The sequence below is a fragment of the Egretta garzetta genome, unplaced genomic scaffold, assembly GCF_000687185.1.
Source record: "Egretta garzetta isolate BGI_Z169 unplaced genomic scaffold, ASM68718v1 scaffold413, whole genome shotgun sequence".
Classification (NCBI taxonomy): domain Eukaryota; kingdom Metazoa; phylum Chordata; class Aves; order Pelecaniformes; family Ardeidae; genus Egretta; species Egretta garzetta.
Genome location: NW_009259054.1, coordinates 200,623 through 224,672, shown reverse-complemented (window position 1 = coordinate 224,672; position 24,050 = coordinate 200,623). Strand labels below are relative to the sequence as shown.

The following is a 24,050-nucleotide window of genomic DNA, read 5'->3' as shown; positions in this document are numbered from 1 at the left end:
TTTTTAGGCAAATTAATTTGCTAAAAAAAAAAATGAAAGTCTTATTTCCTGACCTACCTTTCGTTGTTACAAAGAAGGTAACTAAGAAATTTGTATTAATACATGCTGCTGCCTGACACTTGCAACCTCTCTGGTGTACTAGTTTTCCTCATGAATCATAGCTGCTTTAGTTTCTTGAACATCCTGTTTCTTGTTGTGTCTTTAAACTACAATGCCCTATGTATAAGCCATCTAGACAAAAATCTGCACCCCGCATGCAATTGCTGCGGGGAGCTGTGCATTCTGTTGTGCTACTTGTGGCAAAATAACAGAATGTGCAACCTGAACAGTAGGTGAAATCAAACCATGCCAAACATTTCCTTTAGGAAAGTTTATTTTAAAGCTCTTTTAACACATAGTTAGGCCATCTCAGCAAGCCATGCACTTTCCCAGTGCAATTATGAGAAAGCTGTTTAGTTAAATTGCTAGTGGTTGTCTAGACATCCTACTGGAATCTCCTGAATTGGAATTTAATTAAATGGAGGGAATTTCTATGACTCTAGACAGAAGTATTTGGCTCAAGTGTCTTCTCATTGACGATGTGGTTTGGAGAAGAACTTACAGTTCCTATGGGGATAGGAGAAGATATCTGGTTTTGGAATTAGATCCTGAATAGAGGAGAGGAATTGGAGTTATAAAGAACACAATTTTTGTTACCACTTCCAGGGCTGATCATGTTCCTGAAAAGAAGCTAGGGCTGTACCAATATGGCTTTGGCAATAAGTGAGAACTTCAGAGAAATGTTTACAGTTCCCCATTGCTGTCCACAATTACCCTGTTGCTTTTGCCTTGGCAGCATCCACAGTTGTTTAACTTTTAACCCTTCAATTTTTTTTTAGGGCATAAACCATAATGTTTGATAGAACAACCTTTTCAAATCCTACAGTGCAGTTCAGAATTAATTATCCCCTGTGAGCTGTTGTTCTCCATCTGCTTACATCTCTGGGACCTCTTAGCAATTAAGTTAGTATTCACATCATCTGCTCTGTTTATTTCCCCACTATTGGCTTGGCATGAAGATTTAAAAATTAGGTCCTTGGAAGCAGGGATACTTCAAAAATCCTTACTCTGCTGGTGCAGTATCAAGCACAGAGGATCCTGATTCCGCTTGGGAATCAAAATTCTACCTATCAAGAATAATTACTGAGATTATTTTTTTTTTGGTGTGGTGGTGGTTTCTCTTGACTAAATGGGAAGTTAACCATGTTGAATCTTTTCTTGATTTGTGTCTTAAACATGGAAATGTTGGCTGCTGCTTTTTCTGAGACTGGAAATGAAATTAAATACTATGTTAAGTATTAGCAGATGCTACAGGGTGGACAAAATAATGAAGGAACCTCTTTTGTGGGCACATGGTGGGATTTAAAACTCTAAATAAAGCTTTGTGTACACGCCATCCTCTTGGCAAAATGGCTGGTTTTGCTGATGAAGTTCTTAATGTCTTTCAGGACCACTCTAAACCAGAAATAGATTGCCTTATAGGAAGAAAAAAATTCCCAATGTCTATCACCCTTTTGAGAAAAAGGATGAAAGCAACTCTGGATATATGAATGACATCTTCATATTTGTTTTTAGCTTGCAGTATGAAGAAATAGAATCATAGAATCATTAAGGTTGGAAAAGATAGCAAGAGTTTGGGGCTTTTTTTCTTTAAACAACTGCATATATGTGTTACTGAAGCATTGAAACAATTCCTTTTACGTTAGTGGGGTTTCTTTGGTTTTTTTAGTGTGATACTGAATAAGGACTACAGCTTTTTGTGTTCATCAAGTAGTCTAGTGGCTGAAGTCAGTTTAATTTTAACCCAGTAATCCTTCTGCAAAATTGTCTAATCTTCGTGAGGATTACATCTCTTAGGTCAGTGACCCATCTTTTGGAGGAAAAGATGTATCCAGTTACCAGAACTGACTAAATCACAAAGCTGACTTCATTTCCAAAGTGTTAATGGGGTTTTAATGACCTTAAACTGCTTCTGACACCATTTGCAGGTTCTAAAACATAAACTGGCATCAGGTCTAAGGCTAAAGTCGGGATATGGAGTTGGAACGACTAGTTTGGGGTTTCAGTGCAGTATAGATGAGATCATAAATCCAACTTCTGTTGTCATATATTTTTTTAACTTTTCTGTATTAATTTTTTTTGTCTTGTGAGGAAGACAGATTCCTCCTGTGTTTTGGGAAGCAAGAATGTGCTTTGTGATGCTAAGAAAAATCATAATCTTGGACACTGTGTATATAAATAAAAATTTATAAAGAAACATTTATCTTTCTAGTTGTGGAGCAAGACTTATTGATGCAGTGGTGATGAAGGTATGTGGCCACATATGCTATGATGACACTGGCAAAGGTAGCAACTCCAGAGGGTTGCTAAAAATCAGGAGGCTGACAGGGTCTTCACAGAGCATTTGCAGAGGTGAGAGCCCAAGCCATGCAATACAAGGAAAGAGGCACAGACATACACTGTTCTTGAAGGAGTGGTAGGTGAAGACTCCCAGGAAGGGAGAGGCTGGAAGCTTCTGGCTTTAACAGCAGGGAAAAAGGTTCTTTTTTTCTCTGATTTGAATTTACAAAATTTGTACTGTGCCTTAATAGCCAACAAGGGAGAATGAATTCCATTAAGGGAGACATCAGAGCCAGCTGGGCCTGAACAGAGGATCGGTACCAAGAGGAAGTGATGGTCATTAGTGGTTGGAGACTCATTTTTTACATGAGAGAAACACACAACTGCCAGTCACGCATGACCTTGCAGGAGGTTTGTAGCTTGCTGAGCCCCAGGGTGTTTTAGAGGACTGCTAAGATTCATCTGGCCTTCAGATTGTTACCTTTCACTGATTGCCTGCAGGGCACCAAAGTGAGACCTAGAGCAAATCAAGAGGGACTGTGGAGCTCTGGAGGTAAAGGATGTGAGAGCTCGGGTTGTATTGTCCTCAGTCCCACTGGTGAAGGGGAAAGACTCTGGTAGGAATAGATGCCTCTTGCAAATTAACAAGTGACTGTATGGCTGGTGTTGCAGAAGGTCCTCTGGCTTTTGTGACTGTATGTCCCTTTTCAAGGAATGACAGGTGCGATTCATCTGACAAAAAGGGATAAAACTGCCTTTGCCTACAAACTTGACAGCCTGGTGAAAAGGGTTTTGAACTAGATATGGGGTGATAGCAGCGTGCACTTAAGAGAAGGAACAGAGGTTGGGGTGGTAAGTATATGGAGCAAGGTGGTGGGAGAAGCAAAAGGAAAACTCAGGGAAAGTAAAAATGGTCACAAGGGGCCAACCCCAAGCACTTGCATGAGTGCAAGTAAACTGGGAAACCAACAGGAGGTTCAGAAGCTCTATATGTGGATGCAGGACTGGGACATCACTGGCATGGCTGAGACACTGTGGAACAGATCTCGACTACGTACAGGCTCTTTGGTAAGGATGGTTGGGAAGAGAAGGAGTGGCAGTCACTTAAAAGAAGGGGTGTTCCAAAAACCATATATGAGATCCTGATGTGAAAGGTGTGGCAGTGAGGACACAGACTTGTGTCTAACTGGCATTGGGTACTGGCCCTTCAGAATGAAAACCAGACAACTTTTTGTCCTTTTCTAATAACTAAATGCTTTAACTGCCAAATGTAATAACGTCAGTACGACTCTCAGACCATAGCAATAACATAGTTGCTTATGAAAACACAGAACCTGATGTGCCTCAGGTGCCACATTCAGGCTCTTAATTCTGTTGTATATCTTGCTCATGTCACTCTAGAGCTGGCCGTCTGCAATGCGTGAGGAGAATCCAGCCGTAGGGTTGGGAGCGAAGTGTCGTTGACAGCAACACCTCTCGTGGGTTATCTAAAATAGAGACATTCGGATTTCACACTTTCTTCATTATGTCTGTTTTTGTGAAACAGAAAGGCGTTAGCCCAGCAGAGTCCTCTTGCCAAGGCAATGTAGGCGTTGAAATGGGATCAGAAGTCTCTTGGTTATTTCCCCTCTTTTCATTCCTACAGAGTTAGTGTAGGTGAATCTGCTTTGCGAGCTGGTGCTGGTAAAGTACAGCTGGCTCTTAATGAATAGAGGTCATAGTGCCAAAAAGCCATCCTGCTTCACATAAGGTTTTTCCCCCTGCTCTTTCTGGAAAAAGGAGGAAATTTCCAAGCAAAGGGGATATTTGCAGAATGTTTTGTAGTTTATGCTATACCTCCCTTTCTGGTATATTATAACAAATGTGTCTAGCAGGTGCAGACATTAAATCAAAAGGTAAAAATGTAAAGGAAAGCTCTAGTAACTAGTAAATATATATTTCAGTTTACTTAACACTTGCTCAAATCTCTGACGGTTGGAATGAGAGTGCCTTACTAGGACAAGATGTAATTTTCATGTCTCTCTGAGCTGAGGTTTGTTGCAGAAATGGGACCTACCATTCAGACTAACTTCAGTCTCTCTAGCTTTTAAAGGACCGCAGCTTACTACTTTAGGTAGGAAAAGCAAAGCGCTAGAATATATTTTCTTCTGGACTAGTAATAAAGGATTCTGATACAGGATGCTGAAGGCTTTTCCAAGGCATTTTTTTTCTTAAAAAAACCAATTTGTTATAGTCCTGCCACCAAAGTTGAGGTGGAAAGATGTCTGAATAAGTTCATTTATTTGTGTGATCAACTAGACTGGAGAATTAGTAAGTTTTATAAACAGTAAAAACATGAGGAAAAACATCAATATTCACTGTGCTATTTAGTTGCAAGCTTTCCTGCTTCTATAGATTGCTTTGGTCTTGCCTTTGGAGTGTATTTGTTGTTCAAAGAAAATGAATCTTCAATAAAAAAATGCTTTAGTATTATATGACATAAATTGGCTTCTACAGTTTCTGTGGCTAAGAGTTTTGAAGATCCCTTTGCTTCTTCACTTGCTGAGGTACGCTTCCAAACTGTTTATGCCTATGTAACTTTGGAATTGCACTTAAATTTCATATCCTGTTAACAAAATATGTTGTAAAAATAAAAGACATTTTGAATCACTTTCTAAATGAAAGGAAATAGCAAGGAGTTTACTGGTGAACACGTGCTTGGAAGTCTGGTTCATTAGTAAGAGCTTGCCCTGCTAATTAAGTCTATTTTTTAAAAAAGTATCCAAACAAGTAATTTTTCTTCTGTTTCTCTAATACTGCTTTGTAAGGAGTAAGAACTGCAGTGTCCTAAAATGTGAATGGGGGAAGGATGGTTTTCTTTGTAAATTTGCATGGAATCAAAAGTGTTGTCTTAATACTTGTGTTGAAAAAGCTATCAGTGCAGGCACTTCTTTAATCCACAAAGCAAATGGTCAAGGATATTTAGGCAAGACTTACAGTGAGTTTAGAAACCAAACAAACTACTTTTTGTCCTTTTTTTTTTTTTTTTTGGTTGTGGTTTTTTTTTTTTTTTCATTTTGACTTTCATAGAAAAAAAATTTTAACAGTGGAAGGCTTGCAAGAAAACTTAAATAGCTTTTTCTCTTTTCTGAAACATTTTAGTATGAAAGCAAACCCAGGAAGTTTTGCTTATCTCCAATCACAGACCTTGTAAGTCTATTTCTTAAGAGGCACAAATATGATTCCAAGTATATTCCAAGAAAGTTCTCCCACAAAAGATGTGAGAAGAAACTGCTAAGAAATAATGCTGAAGTTTTAATAGTCTAATAGTGAAGAGGTAAAAGCATTGTAAAAATGAAGACTGTTTCCTTACAGTAATGATAAAGTGATTTAAAAATTGAAGACCACAATTGTTGCCATATGACTGCCATCCATAATTTGTCTTAAACAGAACTTTAACAAGGTATAAACAAGTCTTCAACATTGATTGTACACATACTTGGCAACTCTGTAATTTACATTATATGTTATATATTTATATAACTTCCATTATCACCAAAATTGGAGTTTAGCCTCTATTTTAGAGGGCATGAATATTGGTGGTAAAGACGAATAGTTGACTTTATATGTGTAATTGTAAGCACATGTATTGCTAGATGTGAGCGTAGCTGATAATCCAGACCACTCAGAAATGTTATCTGCCATTCAGTCTGTTTTCATGAATGCTTGTTTAGAGGTGGACTTGTAGGAAACCTGCTTACCCAGATACTGAGGGCCGTAGGAATCCAAATATCCACCATATAATTTTGTCTCTTTGTAATTATGACAATCTGATAAGACCAACCGATTCTTCCTGGGGATGGTGAAGAGTCAAGGCAGAGCAGCTGAGTTATTTTTGTCCTGTGAAATGAGGCTGTGGAAGCACCTCTTCTGAGAAGGGTGGCCAGTGCATCTAATTATTATCCCAGGAAGGAACATGTAGAGGAAAATCAGGATGCTGCTTTTAATAACACAGACTTAAATAATAAGAAGTTAAGGTGGATAACAGCAATTAAGGTAGAGTCAGATTTAATGGCGTTCCTGGTCTTTTGCCTGGGGTGACGAGAGAGAGAGAAACCTCATTAATGCAGAATTAAGATAGCTTTCAAGTATCTTCTACTGTGTTCAATAAAACTGAAATTTCTGATATCCAGGAATACCTAAGGTATACCTATTGAAGTCTGCTTCTGTCTCCCCGAAATAAAACTGCTGTCCAAACTCCTTTTGGGTTTGATTTGGGGATTTTTGTTGGGGTTTTTTTTGCCCTCATCAAAATACTACTTCTGAAATTTAAGCGGTGGAAAGCTGCCAAATCTTGTATTGCCTACCAACTACCACAAGATGGCAATATTATTTCTGTGCTTAATGAGAAAGGAGTTGATTTTTAGCAAACTACCAGCCTTGTATTAAGGGGAAAGGCTAACAGAGATTACTTCCTTCTTGGTAAAGGCTGGTATGTGTTAAGCTCACATCTCTTATTAGATCAATTAACTTTTAAATAACCTAGAAATTACATTTTATCTGATCTGCAATCAAATACATGCTGTCAGGTGATACCATGCTGAGTTGGGTTCATTTAGTATCCTTTCTATAGAAATAATGTTGTACCTTTATAATAGCATAATATGAGGCATGTGCCCAATAAATGAAAAAGCAAACTGCTCTGCCCAGTTCAGTCCATATTTCACATATGTGACTAGACTTCAGTTTTGAATTAAATATCCCTTTCTTCTGTCCTCAGTCTAAGTGTTTGTATGGTTATCTGGGTTGGCATTCAGTGCTGGGGTGTGACTTCTAAGAATGTCGATGACTGCAGGGTGCAAGAGTCATAACCTGTGAACTGTTCATAATTTTTTTAATAGTGCAGTTTTTGACTGCATGTTGCAGAATTAACTGTGATGTCACCTTGCCAAAGTCTAAGGCAGAAGTTCCAAGAGCGAATAAAGGAAATAAAATATTACTGGCTATGCAGTTATCTTTGGACCATCTCCAGGCTGAAGACATTTTTTCTTTGTAAACTACTAGAGGTCTCAGTGTGAGACCATTTCTTTGGACCCACCACAGGGACCCCATGAGTGCCAAACCCAGAGGGGGAGGAGAATTATTGTCAAATACTCAAGGAAACCCAGCAAGTGTGGTCTCATCACCACATAAATCCCCACTTAAGCCAGTTTTGCTGCATGGTTTCTTTGTCAGGGCCTCTCTTAGAGCTCCAGTGTCAAAAATTTGAAGTTGGAACAAAAATGTGTGAAAGATTGCCTTGGGCAAGTGGATTTTCAACTCTTAGTGCAAGTGCAGTACATTCTTGCTCAAATGGATGAACACTTTGTAATTACCTTCGTTATTTTCTCATTTAAGAATAGCTGGTTTATTCCGGGTTATTCAAAGTGTCATGTATTGGCATGCATGTTGTTCATCAATAGCTACTGGCACTAGGAGGTCTCACATGAAGAACGTCGGTGTTGCATATGAAAGTTGAAAGAGGACCAAATTATTGATGAGCTGTTTTGGTTTGTATGTGCCACAAGGATCAGAAGAACCTCTGAAACTCTGTATCTGCAATGCATTCCTCCCCAAGAACTGACTCTCTTTAAGAGGAGGACTGGATGTCTTGCAGTGGCCAGCAGGTGCATGCTGTCTTGACCCTGAGAGTACCAAGAAGTGCACCCTCTGCCTGTGAGTCCAGGAGATCCATTTTGAAGCATAGGCCCAGGCTCTCCTCTTCTGAGTTATGTTGTAGGCATACCTATAACACACCTGTCCTCAAGCCTGTCTCTGGCTTTGTCTCCTGGATGGATCTCGGAGCTAGCTATGTTGTAGCTTTGTCTCAGGCCTTGTCTCCTGCTACGCCTGACTAGGCTGCCTGGATAGACTCTGAACATGGTCCATCACCTCAGCGCATCTGGGACCTTCAGTGGAACCTGCTATCAGCCCCTGGCTCTGCTCCACTAGCTCAGGTGCTGCAGGATTGTGCCCTAACTGATGAAGCAGCTGCCCTGCCTGTACTGCGGCCGCTCCCTGCTTGCCTGCCTTGGGGAGCAGCCCCACTCTTGCTCTTTCTGACAACTTTCTGCTATCTTCATCTTCGTGCTGCTGCTGTTTGTAAGCTACGCGGCTTGATGAAAACTTGTTTTCCCTGGTCTGTAATGAATAACAATATCTCTAAAATCGTTATTTCAGAGGGAAAATAACAAGGGAAGGGGAAGCAAATTTTCTACTTGTGTGCTATTTTGTTGATAGTAACAGCATCTACATCTGGCACTTGCTGGTTTTTTGCTTAGCCATTGCAGGAGAAAAGATGTTTGATACCCAGGGATTGTGGAGTTTTTAAACTGGCAAATGGAGATTAAATAATAGTTCTCAGTTGTGAATCTGTCTTGCCTTCTAAATATTTGCAAGATGAAGTTTTGATAAGGCAGGACACTTCTTTAGGCCTGGCAATGTTATGTGCTTTAAAAAGAGCTTCTTCCACAGAACTTTATCTGGGTAGGAGGTTGAAAAAAATGTTTACAGGGTTATTCTATTTATCTGGATGCATGCACCTCAATCATTTCAAAGTCTCCTGCAGCTTAGCTAATTAATGACTCCAGTTCTGCACGTGATCTCATTAATGCAGATTCTACTTCTGATGCCCCTTCTTAGGTCTAAGAAATGCTTTTGCCATGATGCAAGTTTCTTAGTTGCTTTGCTACCTTTCTAGTGTCTTAGGTGGTAAAGAAATGAGTAACCAGGATGTCATCAGGACGATGTAAATCTGCAAGCAACATGTTGGAGATTGTATCAAGTGTGGGACTTGGTTTAATTTTGCTGTTGGCAATGAAAAGAAAATCTGTGCTCCTTCCCTTAACTGTCAAACTGAAAAGAAGCAACTTCTCCCTGCCCACTCCCTCGCCCCCACCGCCCCTCCCCCTGCCCCCTAATTTCAGACTGGCTTTAGGTATCTTTGAATCTTCTCCTAATGTGCCACCTATGAACATTCCAAAGCATCAGTTTCATCCACCAGATTGGAGAAGTTCAAGCATATTTGTTGTCCTTCTTACACCTTGCCGGAACATTCCCAAGAGCCTTTCTCTAGAAGGTATAGGATAAATGGTTGCATGCATGCTTTTCTTTCTATTCATAGTATGTATCTATCTAGTATACTCTGCCTTAGCAAGCGTAGCTTTCTCAGTATACTCTGACATGTTCTATGTGTATTGTGCATAGAGTTAAATAGGGCAATCTTACAGTCAATGAGAGCCTTGCTAGTAAATCTTGGGACGGAAGTATGGTATATAGGAAACTGTGTGCTTGGTGTGCAGAACTTAGACTAGGACAATTCCCTCACTTCTTCTTGCTCTCTTTGAGTCTTTCCAATTTCTCCTCGAAAATAAGAAGAGAAAAGCTATGGTTAGCTTAAAAATTGTCTGCAACCAGGTTTGAATGATGCCCTTTGTAGATTCTGCTCTTCTGTTGTTTTTCAGCTATGCCTTTTCCCGTGCAGAAGCAGGAGAAAGAGGAATAATGGGTGCGCTATGCTGAGATTCTTACCGAGTATCTGATGGCCTCTTCACTGAGAAAAGAATTTTCCTTACCTAAAAATTGAGGCCAGTATGTTGCAGCAAAGGGAATTTGGTTTGGTATCTCCAAAGATGTCTGCCAAGTCCCATTGTAGAAAAGCTGAGGACAGAAAGCATGCAGGGAGAAAAGCACGGTTATCGACTCTGTGCAAAAACTTTTCTAACGGATCTAAAAGTGAAGAAACCAGCAGTAGTAAAAGTAGTAGGGTTGCTAATATAGCAGAAACAGCAGAAGCGCTCAATGGTAACTTTTGATTTTATTTTATTTATCTTTTTTTTTTTATATGTGGGAAGGGGACTACAGAGCGATATTCTATGGTAACTGGCAACCTCCTAGTTTTCTCTTGAAATGGAAAAAATGAGATGCTTAACAGGCTGGTGCAGACAGCTGTTGGTGCAAGCTGGAAATGGAGCATTTTGCCCTAGTGTTTTTAAAAAAAGCCAAACACCTTAGTGTGATAGACACTGCTGTAAGCATAGCTCCTTGCTTAGACACCTGCTTGTTGGTTTGGGGACAGCAATGCTATGGCTTTCTAGGCTACAGTAAACTTTATATTATCCTGTCCAGGTCCATAGAAGTCTCTTGGCACCTCTCAGTTGTCTACTCCTTGCTTTTTAGCTGTACCACAGGGCCTTTCATTGGTGAAGTCCCACCTTCTGCTTTTCTTCTCCCCATTACCCCCTCCCCTAACAGTCTGGAAAATTCCCTCATCCAGGCTTGCTCAGTTGCACCATAAAATTCTTATACTCAACTCCTGGATTTAGAAACAGCTTTTCAACCTCCTGAATCTTCCTAAATAGAGCACCCCAGGTAATCACCAGCCTGTAACCAGTTGTGTTCAAAGTGGCGAAGTGGCTGGCAGTGACCTTTAACAAGAGTCTGTTAAAACAGTAGTATCTAAAGTCAATAGAAAAGAGACTGTCAGGAATATGAAGATAAATCTTGGTAATCTGATAAAATGTATTAATTTGGAAGTGGTGAATTTCTCTAACTTCTTGGTTTGGTGTAACACTTCCTTTCTCACAAAGGAATGTAAATGACACAAAAACTGCATTTAAATCCACTTAGAGGTTTACTTCTGACTTGTCTCAGTGTAACTGCAATTTATGGTTGGCCCTCTGACCTGTGATAACACTGAGGTTATCGATTTTTCTTTTGTACTGCAGTTCCTGATCATCATATACCTCTTAGGGCAGAATATCAGCAGGGTAGCAATTGCAGTCACTGCTGGCTCTTTGTGAAGGGATTTGTTTGTTTAGGGTTTTTTTGGGTGGTGGGTTTTTTTTTTGTTTGGGTAGGTTTTGGGTGCTTGGTTTTTTTTTTTTCTAGAGATGAGGGAATAAGTCTGATCCTGATAATCATCAGCGGGTGGATGCTGAGGATCTGATAAAAGCCCCTGAATGTTTAAGAAGGGAACTGAGAGTAGGGGGTTGCACGACATTCTGGCTGGCACACGTACAGTGCCTGGTGGGATGCTGCATCCTACTGCGCTGTGGAGGCAGTCTAAACAGACATTGCCCTTCAGTGGAAGTCCTGAGTTTTGGTTGCTTTTAGTCTTCCAAAAGAAGTTAAGGGTGACTTACTAGCTAAAAAGTAAATACATGTACTTGATAAATGGCTTTTCATAGTACAAAAAGATATGGTAGGATGCAGCAACTGGACTACTACTGCACACTGAAAAGACTTTAATAGTGGAAGAAGTTAACCTTTGGAAAAAGCGATGAAAGGGTAGTGGTGACTTCCATACCAACAGATCTGTCCAGTCAAGATTGGATGCCTGTCTGAAAGACAGGATTTTTCTTATTGTTTTTTTTTGTCTTGAGTAAGCATTATGTCCCATACTTAGACATTTTATTGGACCAGCCTTTTCTGGCCTTAATGTATGAACACTAATGTCTCAAGAAAAGTATCTGCTCAGTACATCAGCCTCAGTTCTGCTTTTGATTCTGTTAATATTGCTCATGGCCCCTAAGCACAGTGCTGATGGAGAAAATTGGCCTGCCTTTTCCAAAATTTACAGTCCTGGTTGAATTTTGAACTGACATTTGACATTCCAAAAGTGAAATTTGGAAAGGTGTGCTTTTTTTCTGTAACATAGATTCTATATTTGTTGGCTTCAAGCATAACTGGAGGCAAATTACTGACGCCAATGCTTCCTTGTTGTGTTTTTGATGAGGAAAAAGATGACAGTCATAAGGGTTGGGGTTGGGATATCATATATTATTTAAAGACCTCTAATAAGTAAAATGGTAAAAAATGGTCTAAAAAGAAAAAGCTTGGATGGTGAAAGAAATTTTCTAGCAATGCCAGTGACTTAAAACAGTCTCTGGAAAAATCTTCTACAAGGGGTTAGCATTGGGTTTTTGCAGCTGACAGGATGGTTTCTTTGTCTCTGTTGGAGATCTCACCTTCTTTTTCCATTTCCTTCTCACTCTTCCAACTCACACACACCTTTTCTTAGTTTTACTGGCATTTATCCAGTAGCCAGTTTGTATAATACAGCACACGAACGCTTCTTGCAGAAGGTAGCTGAAGGTATGGGTGGTGTTATGTGCATTATTGAAGTCTCTGTTTTCAGCCTTTCTAAATTCCAACAGACATCCCTGTCATGCTAATGATGGGTGGGAATAGTTGAGAAGTTACATAAAAAAAATGGGTATTTATTATGTACAAGTGACGATAATTGTCTTCTCTAGCCTCCAGTATTTCTCAAAAAGTATACACTAGAAAAGTAGAAGCAGTCATCTTGAAACCACTGGGTTTTGATACTTTTGGCTGAAAATCTAGAAGTGGTTTAACCCTGAAAAATATTAAAACTTGAAAAGAGAACTGATGGAAACCAGTATTAGCCTTCCAGTTTGGATAGCCTAAATTTGTAATACTAGTGAATTTTTCAATGATCAGTCTTAAACTAAATGCAGTCCCTGCATTATCTGTGGGTAAGTGCTTTTCTTTCTTCTGAAACATAATTTTAGACTGGACTGAGTTGAAGTTGGCATCATTCCCTGTGCTCCCCATGATATCAAAGTGCACCATATATTTTAACTTTTTAGTAGCTTCTGCCAATGAAAACAAAAGTTATAATTAATAGTCTCAGCAGTTTTGCTGCCAATGGTTCCTGGCCACAATTCTTAGCTTGTTTTATGCTGTAGATGCGTACCTCTGAACCTTGTTAACAATTTTTTTTTTTTCCTTGCCAATGATTAAAGACTACTGCTGTCCAACGAACTAGCCCTACTTTAAATATAAGAGAAAATTAAGGATGGCTGTTGAAGAGTTAATTTGCTTATGAGAAAATATTTTTGAGACAAACTCTTTAAAGGAGCCAAGATTTTTGTTAACGCTAAAGCACCATCTTGCATGTCAGTCAATTAATTTTTCTAAAATAATTTTGTCTGTAGAGTTATATTGCAGATGGGATGTGTTATGGGAATGAAAAATTACTCTACACAATACCTATATGTGTTAGGGTGCTGAGGTCTTATCTCTTTGCTCTCAGGAGCATCGTGTCATTAAACGTCCTAATAATCTCAGCCCTGTTAGACTAGCAAAATCTCTTCCAAGGTGATATGATACATTTTAATTATTCAAGTGTGTGTATATATATATATGTTTCTAAATATAAGATCTGATTTCTGACTGTAGAGGTAGCTTGGGAAGTGCAGCTCTAACACAGAACCTTTAGGAAAAGATAATTTTTCTTGCCAAACAAATAGGTCTGGTCTCCTAAAAAGGGATTTATTTCTTTATTTATTTCCTGTTTGTGGAGTTAGACCACATGGTCTGGTTTTATATTATTGACAGCTGAAATTGACTGATGAACTTGCTTCTGCTGAATTTGATGGTAGACAAGTGTTTTCCTACCATGTAGAAATGTTTAAATTTTTTCCCTGTTTTGCCTTTGTGGTAGTCTTGCTACAGTAACATAAGCTGGATATTGGTATGGCAAGACTCTAGTGTCTTGTTCAACTCTTTGCTTTTCTTCCAAAGAAGCTTTTGTTTTGCTTGTATCGTTTTTTGTCACTGAGTCTCTCGTGAAGGGCTTCGTGTGGGTGGTTCAAACACTGTACCTGATCAGGTGCTGTTTCCCTAGGGCATCTGATAAATGAACACATGTCTGAGTGGGATTAATACCATAATAAGGGTCTTGGATAGACAGGAATCTAAGGAATGACATCTAAGGCTGTCATCTTATTCTGTAGTGCTTAGTGATTGAGCTGAGTGAAATTTCAAATGGAAACCTCAGAGTTAAAAGATTGATTTGTAATTTGTGCCGCCTCTTCCAGTATTATTTCTATACTTTCTCTACTTTTTCAGAACTATAATGATTTGAAGAGAGCTAATTAAATGTCCTACTGCAGCATTCTATGAATACTTCAGATATTCCAGCAGGCGGTGCCTAAATGTGCCTGAAATTAACTTTGTCTCCTTTTTAAACATGATTCCCCACAATGTTGTCGCAGATGGAGTGAGAGGGAGGCAAAAATAATGTGGTTTATTGGTGTAAAACAGTGAGTTAACAAGTTCAGTGGTAACTGCGACAATAGTTTGAGATTCGAGGGCAAGGTACACTTTGTTATTTACTGCACAGAGGACAGGGTCAGACAAGACTGTCAGGGGGACCCTCCCGTTGAGTCCTGAGGTTCAGAAAAGATCCCCTTGCTTTCTAAACTCCCTCAGAGAGGAGTCTAGGTGCGGCTGGATCCAATCCTAGTCCCAGACTTGGTCAACGGTTTATGCCTAAAGGATTATACATGTGCACTTAATCCTTTATGTCACTTAGCTAAGATTTCCAAGTTAGCATGCTGTTAGTCACTTACCGAGAATCTGTCGTGGTAAGGAATCTCTCAACCTCGAGGAGTAACCTTGAGAGGCGTCCCTGCTCAAGGGGAGATCCTGGCGTGCAGCCCGCTGCCGTGCAGGAGAGCTCAAAGGCCTCTTGGGCTGCTCACTATTTATGGGGGTAAGATGATTGGCTCATAGTCATATTTGCATACTGACCACTGTGCTTAGGTGGGCACATTCTACAATAGCCCTTGGCTATTGTATCGTTATCTGTCTCCCCCCACACCCAGTGGGTGCATCCTTCAGGACCAGACACATCTATCAGATGCATCTATCACCACAGCCACAGGTGGTTATCACTTGAAAGAGGTCAAAGGAGGGGGGGTCAGAGACAAGGGGGGGGGAGCACACCGTCACACTGTTCCTCATATGCATTTTGTATTTTGTTATACTCCTCTATACTATGTCAGCTTTTCAAATAGGAGAATCTGAAACGCTCATGTAATTCAGGAATCTCACTTTGCTTTGCTCTTTTAACAAATTCTGCCATATTTCCAGCTCTTAGGAGGGTGATATTTCCCATATTTAGAAACTTTGCTATATTTGATGAGTCTTAGAGCTGTCATCCTAGCTGTTTCTGAAAGCCTTGTGTTTAAAGGGAAGAAATCTTCATAGAAATAAACTTCCCAGATTAGAGTTTGTTAGGTGCTCTAAACTGAACTTTTGCTTTCAGGAAAAATTTTTGCACCTTATTTGAATTTCAGAAGTAACTTTTACTACATCAGGAGTGCTATTTTGAGTGCTTGGCAGGATAGCCTGAGGGTCAATGGCTTGTTCTTTTCACTGCCATAAAGCTGAATTAGAGGAGCAGAGGAAAGGTTGTCTCTTGTTTAGCAACCAAATGGGGTGTGCATTAATAAAAAAGTCATGATTTGCTGACTTGCAATACCGAGTGGACCACCCATCCTGCTGTAACAATTCCAGCAACAAGTAATTCCACCTGTTCTGAGATGTAAAAAATGATCTGTGGAACAGCTGGCCAGCTGCAAGCACACAATATGGAAAGGATTATTGATCTTGATCTATTATGATTTGTAAACCTTGAGGATATTGGTTGCTTGCAACTTTGGCCATTTTTTCTCCATGCTTGCTCACCCAACTGGACTTCCATCAGTAGCTAACCAAGAGCTAATGGGATAGAGGGACTGAAGCTCTGTCAGTGCAATGGTTGACATCATAGCGTAGCATAGTTATGCTGGCTCAGGTGCAATAGCAATAAAACTCGTAGTGTATGACAATGTAGGTAGCCTGAGTTGAAACCCATGCTTCAGTGTCTTCAAAATTGGCATCTGAGCTTTCTGGGTAGAAGGCAATTCTCTATAAGCTGCAGTACATTTCCAGATGTGGGAACCGGGGTAGTAAATAGAGCTTTGTGCTGGTCCATTTTATTATTACTGTCTTTAAGATTTATTTTTTTTTAATAGGAATTAAAGTCAACATTGCTGCAAATGGAGTTGTGTTAGTGCTACAACATGACTGTAGGTTGTGGGAGGACAGTAGGACATGGGTTATCACCTGGGCTTAAATTAGGTTTAAAAATGTAACTGCAGAAAAAATGTAGATAGAATAATGGAGAGGTTCCTGCTCATAATTGTCCTCTAATGGGTCCTACCTGTAGGAGTCTTGAATTGCTACAGGAGCAGCCTCTGCTGATAGGATGTCTAGGAGGACAGCCTCCCCTGATCAAGGCTTCCATGAAGCATTTCTTAGCCTCTGAGGCAACTACGGAAGATGCTTCAGGACTGCTGAGCATCAGAACAGAACTTCCTCTAGTCTGTGTCAAGAATCAATGAATGGGAAAATACTTATTTTTCATATCATAGTTTGCCTAATAAAAAGCAGGCTTTTGACATCTTGACAGCTGTTTATTGCTGGAACACTATTTTGACCAAATAATCACTAAGAAAATCTTAATGCCTTCCCCTGTTTGGATAATAGAAAAAAAATAGTGAGAGAGCAAACGTATTAACTTGCATCGTAAAATACTGAAACCACTTGGACCTATAAGCTTTCTGCATTCCCACAACTTCTTGCTGTAATTTTTTTCCAGTTTAGTGGTTTACTTAAAAACACGCATCCAGCAGGACTCTGCAACTCTGTGGGCAGGAGAGCTGGCAACCAGAATATTCTGTGTGGAGAAATCCCTCTTTGTGTTTGTGTGGAAGAACTGATGGGACATGCTATGCTGTGAAAAGTAAAACTGGAAAATTAAAATGTGACTGTCTTCAAACAGCAATACAATCTGCTTGCTCTCTACAAAAGCGCACTAGGTTTCATAAGCAGAGGGTGGGACCTCTTTGCTCCTGTTCATTGTTGTGGTCTGTCATCCAGCCAGAGCTGATGTAGATCACACTGAACTCCATATCACTGCAGCTATCGTATAAACTCTAGTGGAGGCAACTGTATTAAAAATCTCTAAAGTACATCTCACAATATACACTTACTGGAGTGTATACAGACTTCAACTCTGTTCCTGAAAACTTCAGGCTACAGCAGATACTATGCCAGAAGAGTTTAGAAGCAGGCAATCACTTTCTCGCCCACTGGTTAGCACCCATGTGGCAAATGTTTGGTTGGTTTTTTTGTTAAAACAATTTTAATAAAATTACAGGCTTGGCTTCTCTCTCCCACACAGAATCACAGAATTATTTGTCTTAAAAAAGGATCTCTAGAGGCCACCCGGTCCAACCTCCTGCCTAGAGCAGAGTGAACTCAGCTCAGACTACCAGCACATAATGTAGAATGAAATGATACTATTTAACTGCTCTGTGAAAAGAAGCGTGCAATCTTGCCTATCGCACCCATAAGTAACTGTTTAGGTTGTTCTGAGTTACCAGCTCTGAGCTGCTTTAAGGGCAGTGCGCTCAGTTAGTCACTACGTGGCAAGCAGCTGCCATTGCAGCTTTACAAAGTTGCAGCTGTTGTTTAAAAAACAAACAAGCAAACAAAAGCCCTGAAAAATAGCTTGGTTTTGGCTCTTTAAGTACATGCTTTCTCTGAGGCAACACAACACCCGGGTACAAGTAGCACTGTATAAGTATAGCAGTGTGTGGTAACACCTTAGTGCTAGAGCTGCCTTGGACAAAAACTATGCCCCTGTTGAATCTGATGAACTATTTGCAAGCTCTTTCTGAAGCCAGCATATGGAAAAAATTGCAATTCTGATGTTGGAAAGCTTTTTTTTTTTTTTTTCCCCCCCCACCTCGGGTATGAGAACTTCTTGTGAGTTCTGAAAGGCATGCATCTGCCACTGACTCTGCTGGTCTGAAAGAGGGAGGACCTTGCCAGCCCATGTAAAGCTGCTTTTCACAACAGTCAAGTAGCTGGCAGAGTGTGGTAAATACTAATAAAAAAGGCTTAGGAAAGACTTCAATTAAAGTAAGAGCTCTGCTAATTATGTTTGAGGCTACACAGAGGGAGCCTGACACTGGATACATTTTTCAAACTGTTGGAAGAGAAAAAATTAATTACCGTCCCAGTCACAAGTTGAGGTCATTTATTTAAAGGGAAACACTTAGTGCTGTGGTGCTTCATAATTTATATGACTGGGTATGCTTTATATAGCTGGACTTGTAATGTGATATTTACTTTTATGCATAACATTATTATGTTCTTAAAAGGAAACCGTACTCCAAGGAGGTAAAATTAAAATTCTCTTTTGGGAGGTGGTGTCAGTCTTCACTGAAAGCAAGTAGTCTGATTTCTTTTGCTGCTGTGCATCCTGGTGGCATTTTGAAAACTGTTCAGCTCAATAATATGGGTATTGCATATTAGTTCCTGTTTTCGTCTAATGTGAAAGGCAGAACAAAATGTGGTTTGCTAGAAATGCCATGACTTGTGGAACGGTACAGACAAAACTTTGAGCTGCTTTTATTTTTGTGCAACACTGGCAAATTCCTCCTCTAATGACAGCAAGTAGAGAGTGAACCTGCCCTTACCTGTGGGTTAATGATCTTTGCCATTCTTTTCTTATTTAGGTGTCTCAGTCTTGGGTTGAATTGCAACACAGATGAAGCAACCAGCCATAGTTACACTGAGCTTTGGTAAAAGAAGCAGCTTGTCCAAAGCCAACCATTTATTTTTGCTTGCATGTTCTGCAACTGTACAGCTTAGGCAGTTTAAGAAAGCTCGTGCAAAATTTTTGGAATATGATGACAATTGCTTTTAAAGTTCTGGTGTGAGAATTCCTGATGGAAGGAACTGCTTCAAACTTGCCAATTGTATTGGAAAGATGAATGTGTCAGATTGTAGGTTATCAAAGTTGAACTGCAAGTGGCAACTACAGATGTTGTGTTTGTTACAGTATCGTCTCATCCAGAAATGTTTTGAATTCCACTTCTATAGTGTTTCTTTATGGGTAGGCTTGAAATGGTGCAAGTATTAAGTTTACTAATCAAAACCTTTTTGGAAAAAAATGCAACCCAAAACCCAACCCTTTGAAATGCAAATTCAAAACCATAAATAAAAAATGAAGGTTCTCTAGGACTTTTCTGTAAGCCCTTGCTCTGAAGTAAATGCTGTTCTCAAATTTACCATATAATTCCCTTCCCTGTGTGCAAGGCAGTTGTCCTGCTAGTGTTACTTGCAAAAACCTGAAAGCTGCTTATGCTAATTAAGAACTATTTTACATGGAGGACAGGACAAGTTCTGTGACTCCTGACATCTTTCAAGCATAGTGTATGAGAAGGAAGGCCATAACATTGCCCTGCAGCTGGGGACGTGTTCCCTAGCTGTGCTGCAATGGATTTCTGAAAAGCCACGATCTCTAGTTGCTTCCTGAGCTCCAAGCATAAACCTTTGCAGCATCTGCCAAGGACTGTATGTTCTTGACACCATGCTGTACATTTGCAACATTGATCCAATCTGTGTGGTCAGCATGCTTCATGTAATGGATGTGGTTGGTTTTTTTTTCAAAGCACAGTGAAGCTTTTTACCATAACTTATTCCCCATTTGACATCCTCAATGGTAATAGGCAGATATGAAAGTCTTGGCCCTACTGTTCCACCATAAAGCTTTCCATGGAAAGCTGCTCCTCTACCCCAATTATAGAAACTTTTAACTGTAGTTTTGATCACAGAACAGACTGGTTTTGCTGTGTGTCACTTCTAAAACCCTTGTTGAGCTATTATAACTTTACTGATTTCAAAATAGGTTGGAATATTTGCCTCATTAATAGAGGCAGAGTTTCCCATCTTGAAGAGGATGCTAGGGAATGAACATTCTCTTGGGCTTCTAAGTTCATCCTAGTCCAGTGTTCCCTATTCATGAAAGATCAAGCTTTTCTCTGCTCTAAAGCAGTTTTTTTAGGCTAGGCAGAGGATAACATTCAAATTGGGAATGCACCCTAATGGTTTCTGAGCATTTGCACGTACCCAGGAACCATGAGCAGAAGTCTGTACGTTTGTGGACTGGCACTGGTTAAGTGAGGATAATTGAGCTAAGATTAACAACCTACTCCAACACACACTGGCCTACAACAGGTAGAGCATTCTGTACCTGAAGCCCAGTGCCCCAGAGCCTGGCACAGAAGTCAAGGTGCCTGGGCTTTTCAGATATTCTGGCTTTCTGTGGTGTCTTGCCTCTTTTGCTACACAACTTTTAACTTCTGTGAAGATCGAGCACAAGAAACATCACAAAATTCTTTATGTAGCTCTGATTTGTCTCAAAATGTGGTCTGGTTGGAATGTCATAATAAACAGCTGTGTCATAATGCATATAGACAAGCAATCAAAACTTTTAAAAATGGCAAGAATAGGAAGGTCTGTCTGAAAAAATCTGCCTTCTGAACACATGCCTTCACAGACAAAACTTTGCGAATCAGTATTTCGTGTGGAATATGATCAAGTGGCATAGAACTATCTATTGGCTGAAGAAATTAATAAGCATAGTGGGAAGCTGCAAGTCCTACAGAAGAATCATAGAATCATAGAATCATAGAATGTTTTGGGTTGGAAGGGACCCCTAGAGGTTATCTAGTCCAACCCCCAAATAAACAAGGAAATAAACAAGTAAAGCGCTGCAAGAAAGCACCAGCTGTCTTGTTGGTGACAGGTAGCAGCATCTGTAGGAAATCCCTTCTTACATTCTTTATCTAGCTCTCAGGGCAGATGTATAGAGCTATATGATCTGTTCTGGCAGAACTAGCTTGATCCAACACAGACTGAGACTTCCAAGCACAATTACATCCCCATTACTGTCAATTCTGCTGTACAGGTATTACAGGTGTGAGGAATGTAGCTGAAAAAGTTAGTAGCAATATAGAAAAATGATTGTTGGTTTTTTTTTTCCACAGAACTGGCAGGACTCTTTGGGGAAAGTCCATAGAAAAGTGCCAAGAACAGGACAGGAGCATCCTGCCCACTGTCACAGCTTCCTGTCAGTAGTCAATGAGCTCATGGTTGAGAACAGATGTTTGTGGCTTTGTATAGGGCTAGTGTATATGGCTGTCATAAAATCTTAACTGAAGGTGAGAAAGGAAAGAAGGATCCTGTAAAGCTGGGTATCACTTAAATGGTAGACCTTAAATAAGCATTTAGGGATGGGATGTGAGGTTGCTATGTATTTCAGGCTTGTTTTTAAGTTTCTTATCTCTTATTCTGCAAGGTGAATTTTGAAATGGGGAAGTTGCTCACAGTGATAAAATTCAATTTTTATCTGTTTTGTCATTTTGAAGAATATATGAAGAGGTTCTGAATTCTCAGCAGCTCAAAGGTATATTTGTTTTGATAGCAATTTGCTCACAGTGTTTTATGATAGTGCAATGACAGAAATTGGTTGGTCTATCAGTACAAACCTTTTAGGAATGAGATCATGTTCTATCAGCTGACTTGTGTGAAATTCCTATGTTAATTTACATTTTTTGGAAGAGCACAAGAAGCCAAAATTGCTACTTAACATCTGGAGAGAATACTTACTGCGCTTGGTTAAATCCATTCATCTGTTGAGATAGAGGTCACTGAGGAGAAAGGAGGAGAAGGTGAAGGCCAACACAAGAGCATTTGTTTTCCTCTCTGCACTTCTGCCCTATTCTCTCTTAAAGAAGTTTGACATTTTAATGCAGAACTGATTAAATTAATCCCAGAGATTTAACATCTGTATCACTGAACCACCTCATGTGATCGGAGTGAGGAGGCTGAATAAAAAACCAACCCAGTGCAACTCCATAGGGTTTGTTTCACACAATCTGTTACTGGGAAGCAGGGGAGAAAGCTACAGGAAGCTGTATATTCATTATATATCCTTATTGTGAATATTGGACAATGTTCTTGCATAGTGCAATAGGCAGTAATATGAGAAACTAATAAAAAAGTTGTTTACTGTTTTTTCCCTTGTGCAGTTGCTTTAAAATTATTGTGGAAAGTGAGGGGGAAAATTGAAGTCATATTGTTTTGTTAAAGAAGTGTTCTTCAGTCCTTCATATTTTTATTTTTTAAGTACATATTGCCATTCACTTTCATGATAAATAGTTCAACAAATTGCTTCCTTCTGCAAAATGGAACTAAGATGGGCTGTTAACGATTGTTGAAGAACATATTTTCATAAAAGAAAAAAATAGGCTTACTAAAAGCAGTGACTTGAAGAAACAAGCCTTTATGCTACCAACCCTTTTATGAGTAGAAGTTCAAACTATCTTATCTAAATGTTGCTGTATTACGAATTATTGTCCTGTGGTAAAATGCAACCGTAGAAGCATAGCTGGAAAGCAGGGGGCAATTTATATGGACCTTTATCCAGATGTAATGGAAAGATTTATTTTTCACTTCATAAATTCCTCAGGTTTTAAAAGTATATTTCACATTATCTATGCTTAAGACAAGTCTGTGCTAATGTATCTGGGGAATGAAAACTCCTAATTCATAATAGCTGAATCTTCAACTACCATGGCAGGTATGAGATTCCAAGAAAATAAAGATTCCTCCCCCACAATTTTTTTTTTTATACTCTAGGGAATAGAAAGCATTTCCTTTCCCTTTGATTAATCTCTTTAAGTATGATAAAGTAAGAAAATGAAATCTGAAAAGGAGAAATGAACAGAGCATCAGCCTAAAATCAGTCTAAATTCTTCATAATGGTGCACAAGTTCTGTCTTTTTTTTTTTTTTTTTTTTTTTTTTTTTTTTGTTAACACAAAACTGGACACACTACCCTAGATGTGGTCTTACAAATAGCAAATAGAAGGGAATAACCAATTCCATTAGCCTGCTATCCTACATCATGGTATGTAGCTGGCTTTGTCTGCTGCAAGGGCACACTGCTTTACAAATAGCAAATAGAAGGGAATAACCAATTCGATTAGCCTTCAAGGGCACACTGCCAACTCTTCTTTAGCTTGCTGTCTACCAGTACACCCAGATTTTCTCTGCAGAGCTACTTTCTAGCTTATCAGCCCCTGGCCTGTACTGTTGTGTAGGGTTATCCATCCCATGCGCAGGGCTCGATACTTGCATTTGTTGAACTTCTCAAGCTTCCTTGCTAGCCCAATGGTCAAGCTTGTACAGGTTCCTCTGAGTAGCAGCCTCCTCCAGTGTATTGACTGCTCCCAGTTTGGTATCTTACACCTATTTGCTGAGAGTGCACTCTGCCTCCATCTAGGTTATTAGTAATGACATAAAGAACTACTGGCCTTAACATCATTCTTTGAGAGACATCCCTGCTACATGGCTGCCAGTTGGACTTCGTGCTGCCAATTTTCACCCTTTGAGCTGGGTGGTCCACACAGTTTTTTCAGCCACTACCCTGTTATTAGCTGATGGACTCTGTATCTCCCCAACTAACTCCAGTGTTACTGTGGCAGACCATGCTGAAGACTGTACTGAAGGCAAGGTATACAACATTTACTGTTCTCTCATTGTCCACAGAGTCAGTGGCTGCCTCCTGAAAGGCAAATTGGTCGGGCATGATTTACCCTTTTTAGATCCTTGTTGGCTTTTGCTCACCATCTTATTCTCCATGTGCTTGGCAACAGCTTCCGGAGAAAATTGTTTAATAACCCTCTCAGTGACTGAAGCTTGACCCATTGCCCTGTGACTCCCAAGAGTCTTTTGATACCCTTCTTTAAGATGAGTATGACATTTGACTTTTTACAGAATTGGGAACTTCCTCCAATCACCGTGACCTTTCATTGAGTATGATTCAATAAAGTATGATCGCACCAATTCAAAAGCTTTAGGATCCTCCTTGTCAGCACAAATTTATGTCAGCTTCTGCCAGAATTACACTACTGACGGATGGCAACAGATGGAGAAACT

The 24,050-nt window shown here is 39.7% G+C and overlaps 1 protein-coding gene across 1 annotated transcript in view; it reads right to left on the bottom strand.

Moving 5' to 3' along the window:
* ANKH (ANKH inorganic pyrophosphate transport regulator) overlaps positions 1-23,819 on the bottom strand; it is a 210,131-nt gene extending 186,312 nt beyond the window's left edge. Inside the window, exon 1 of the mRNA XM_035890687.1 lies at positions 23,739-23,819. Within this exon, the coding sequence (XP_035746580.1) occupies positions 23,739-23,819 (81 nt within the window). The remainder of the gene's footprint in view (positions 1-23,738) is intronic.
* Between the last annotated feature and the right edge of the window lie 231 nt (positions 23,820-24,050).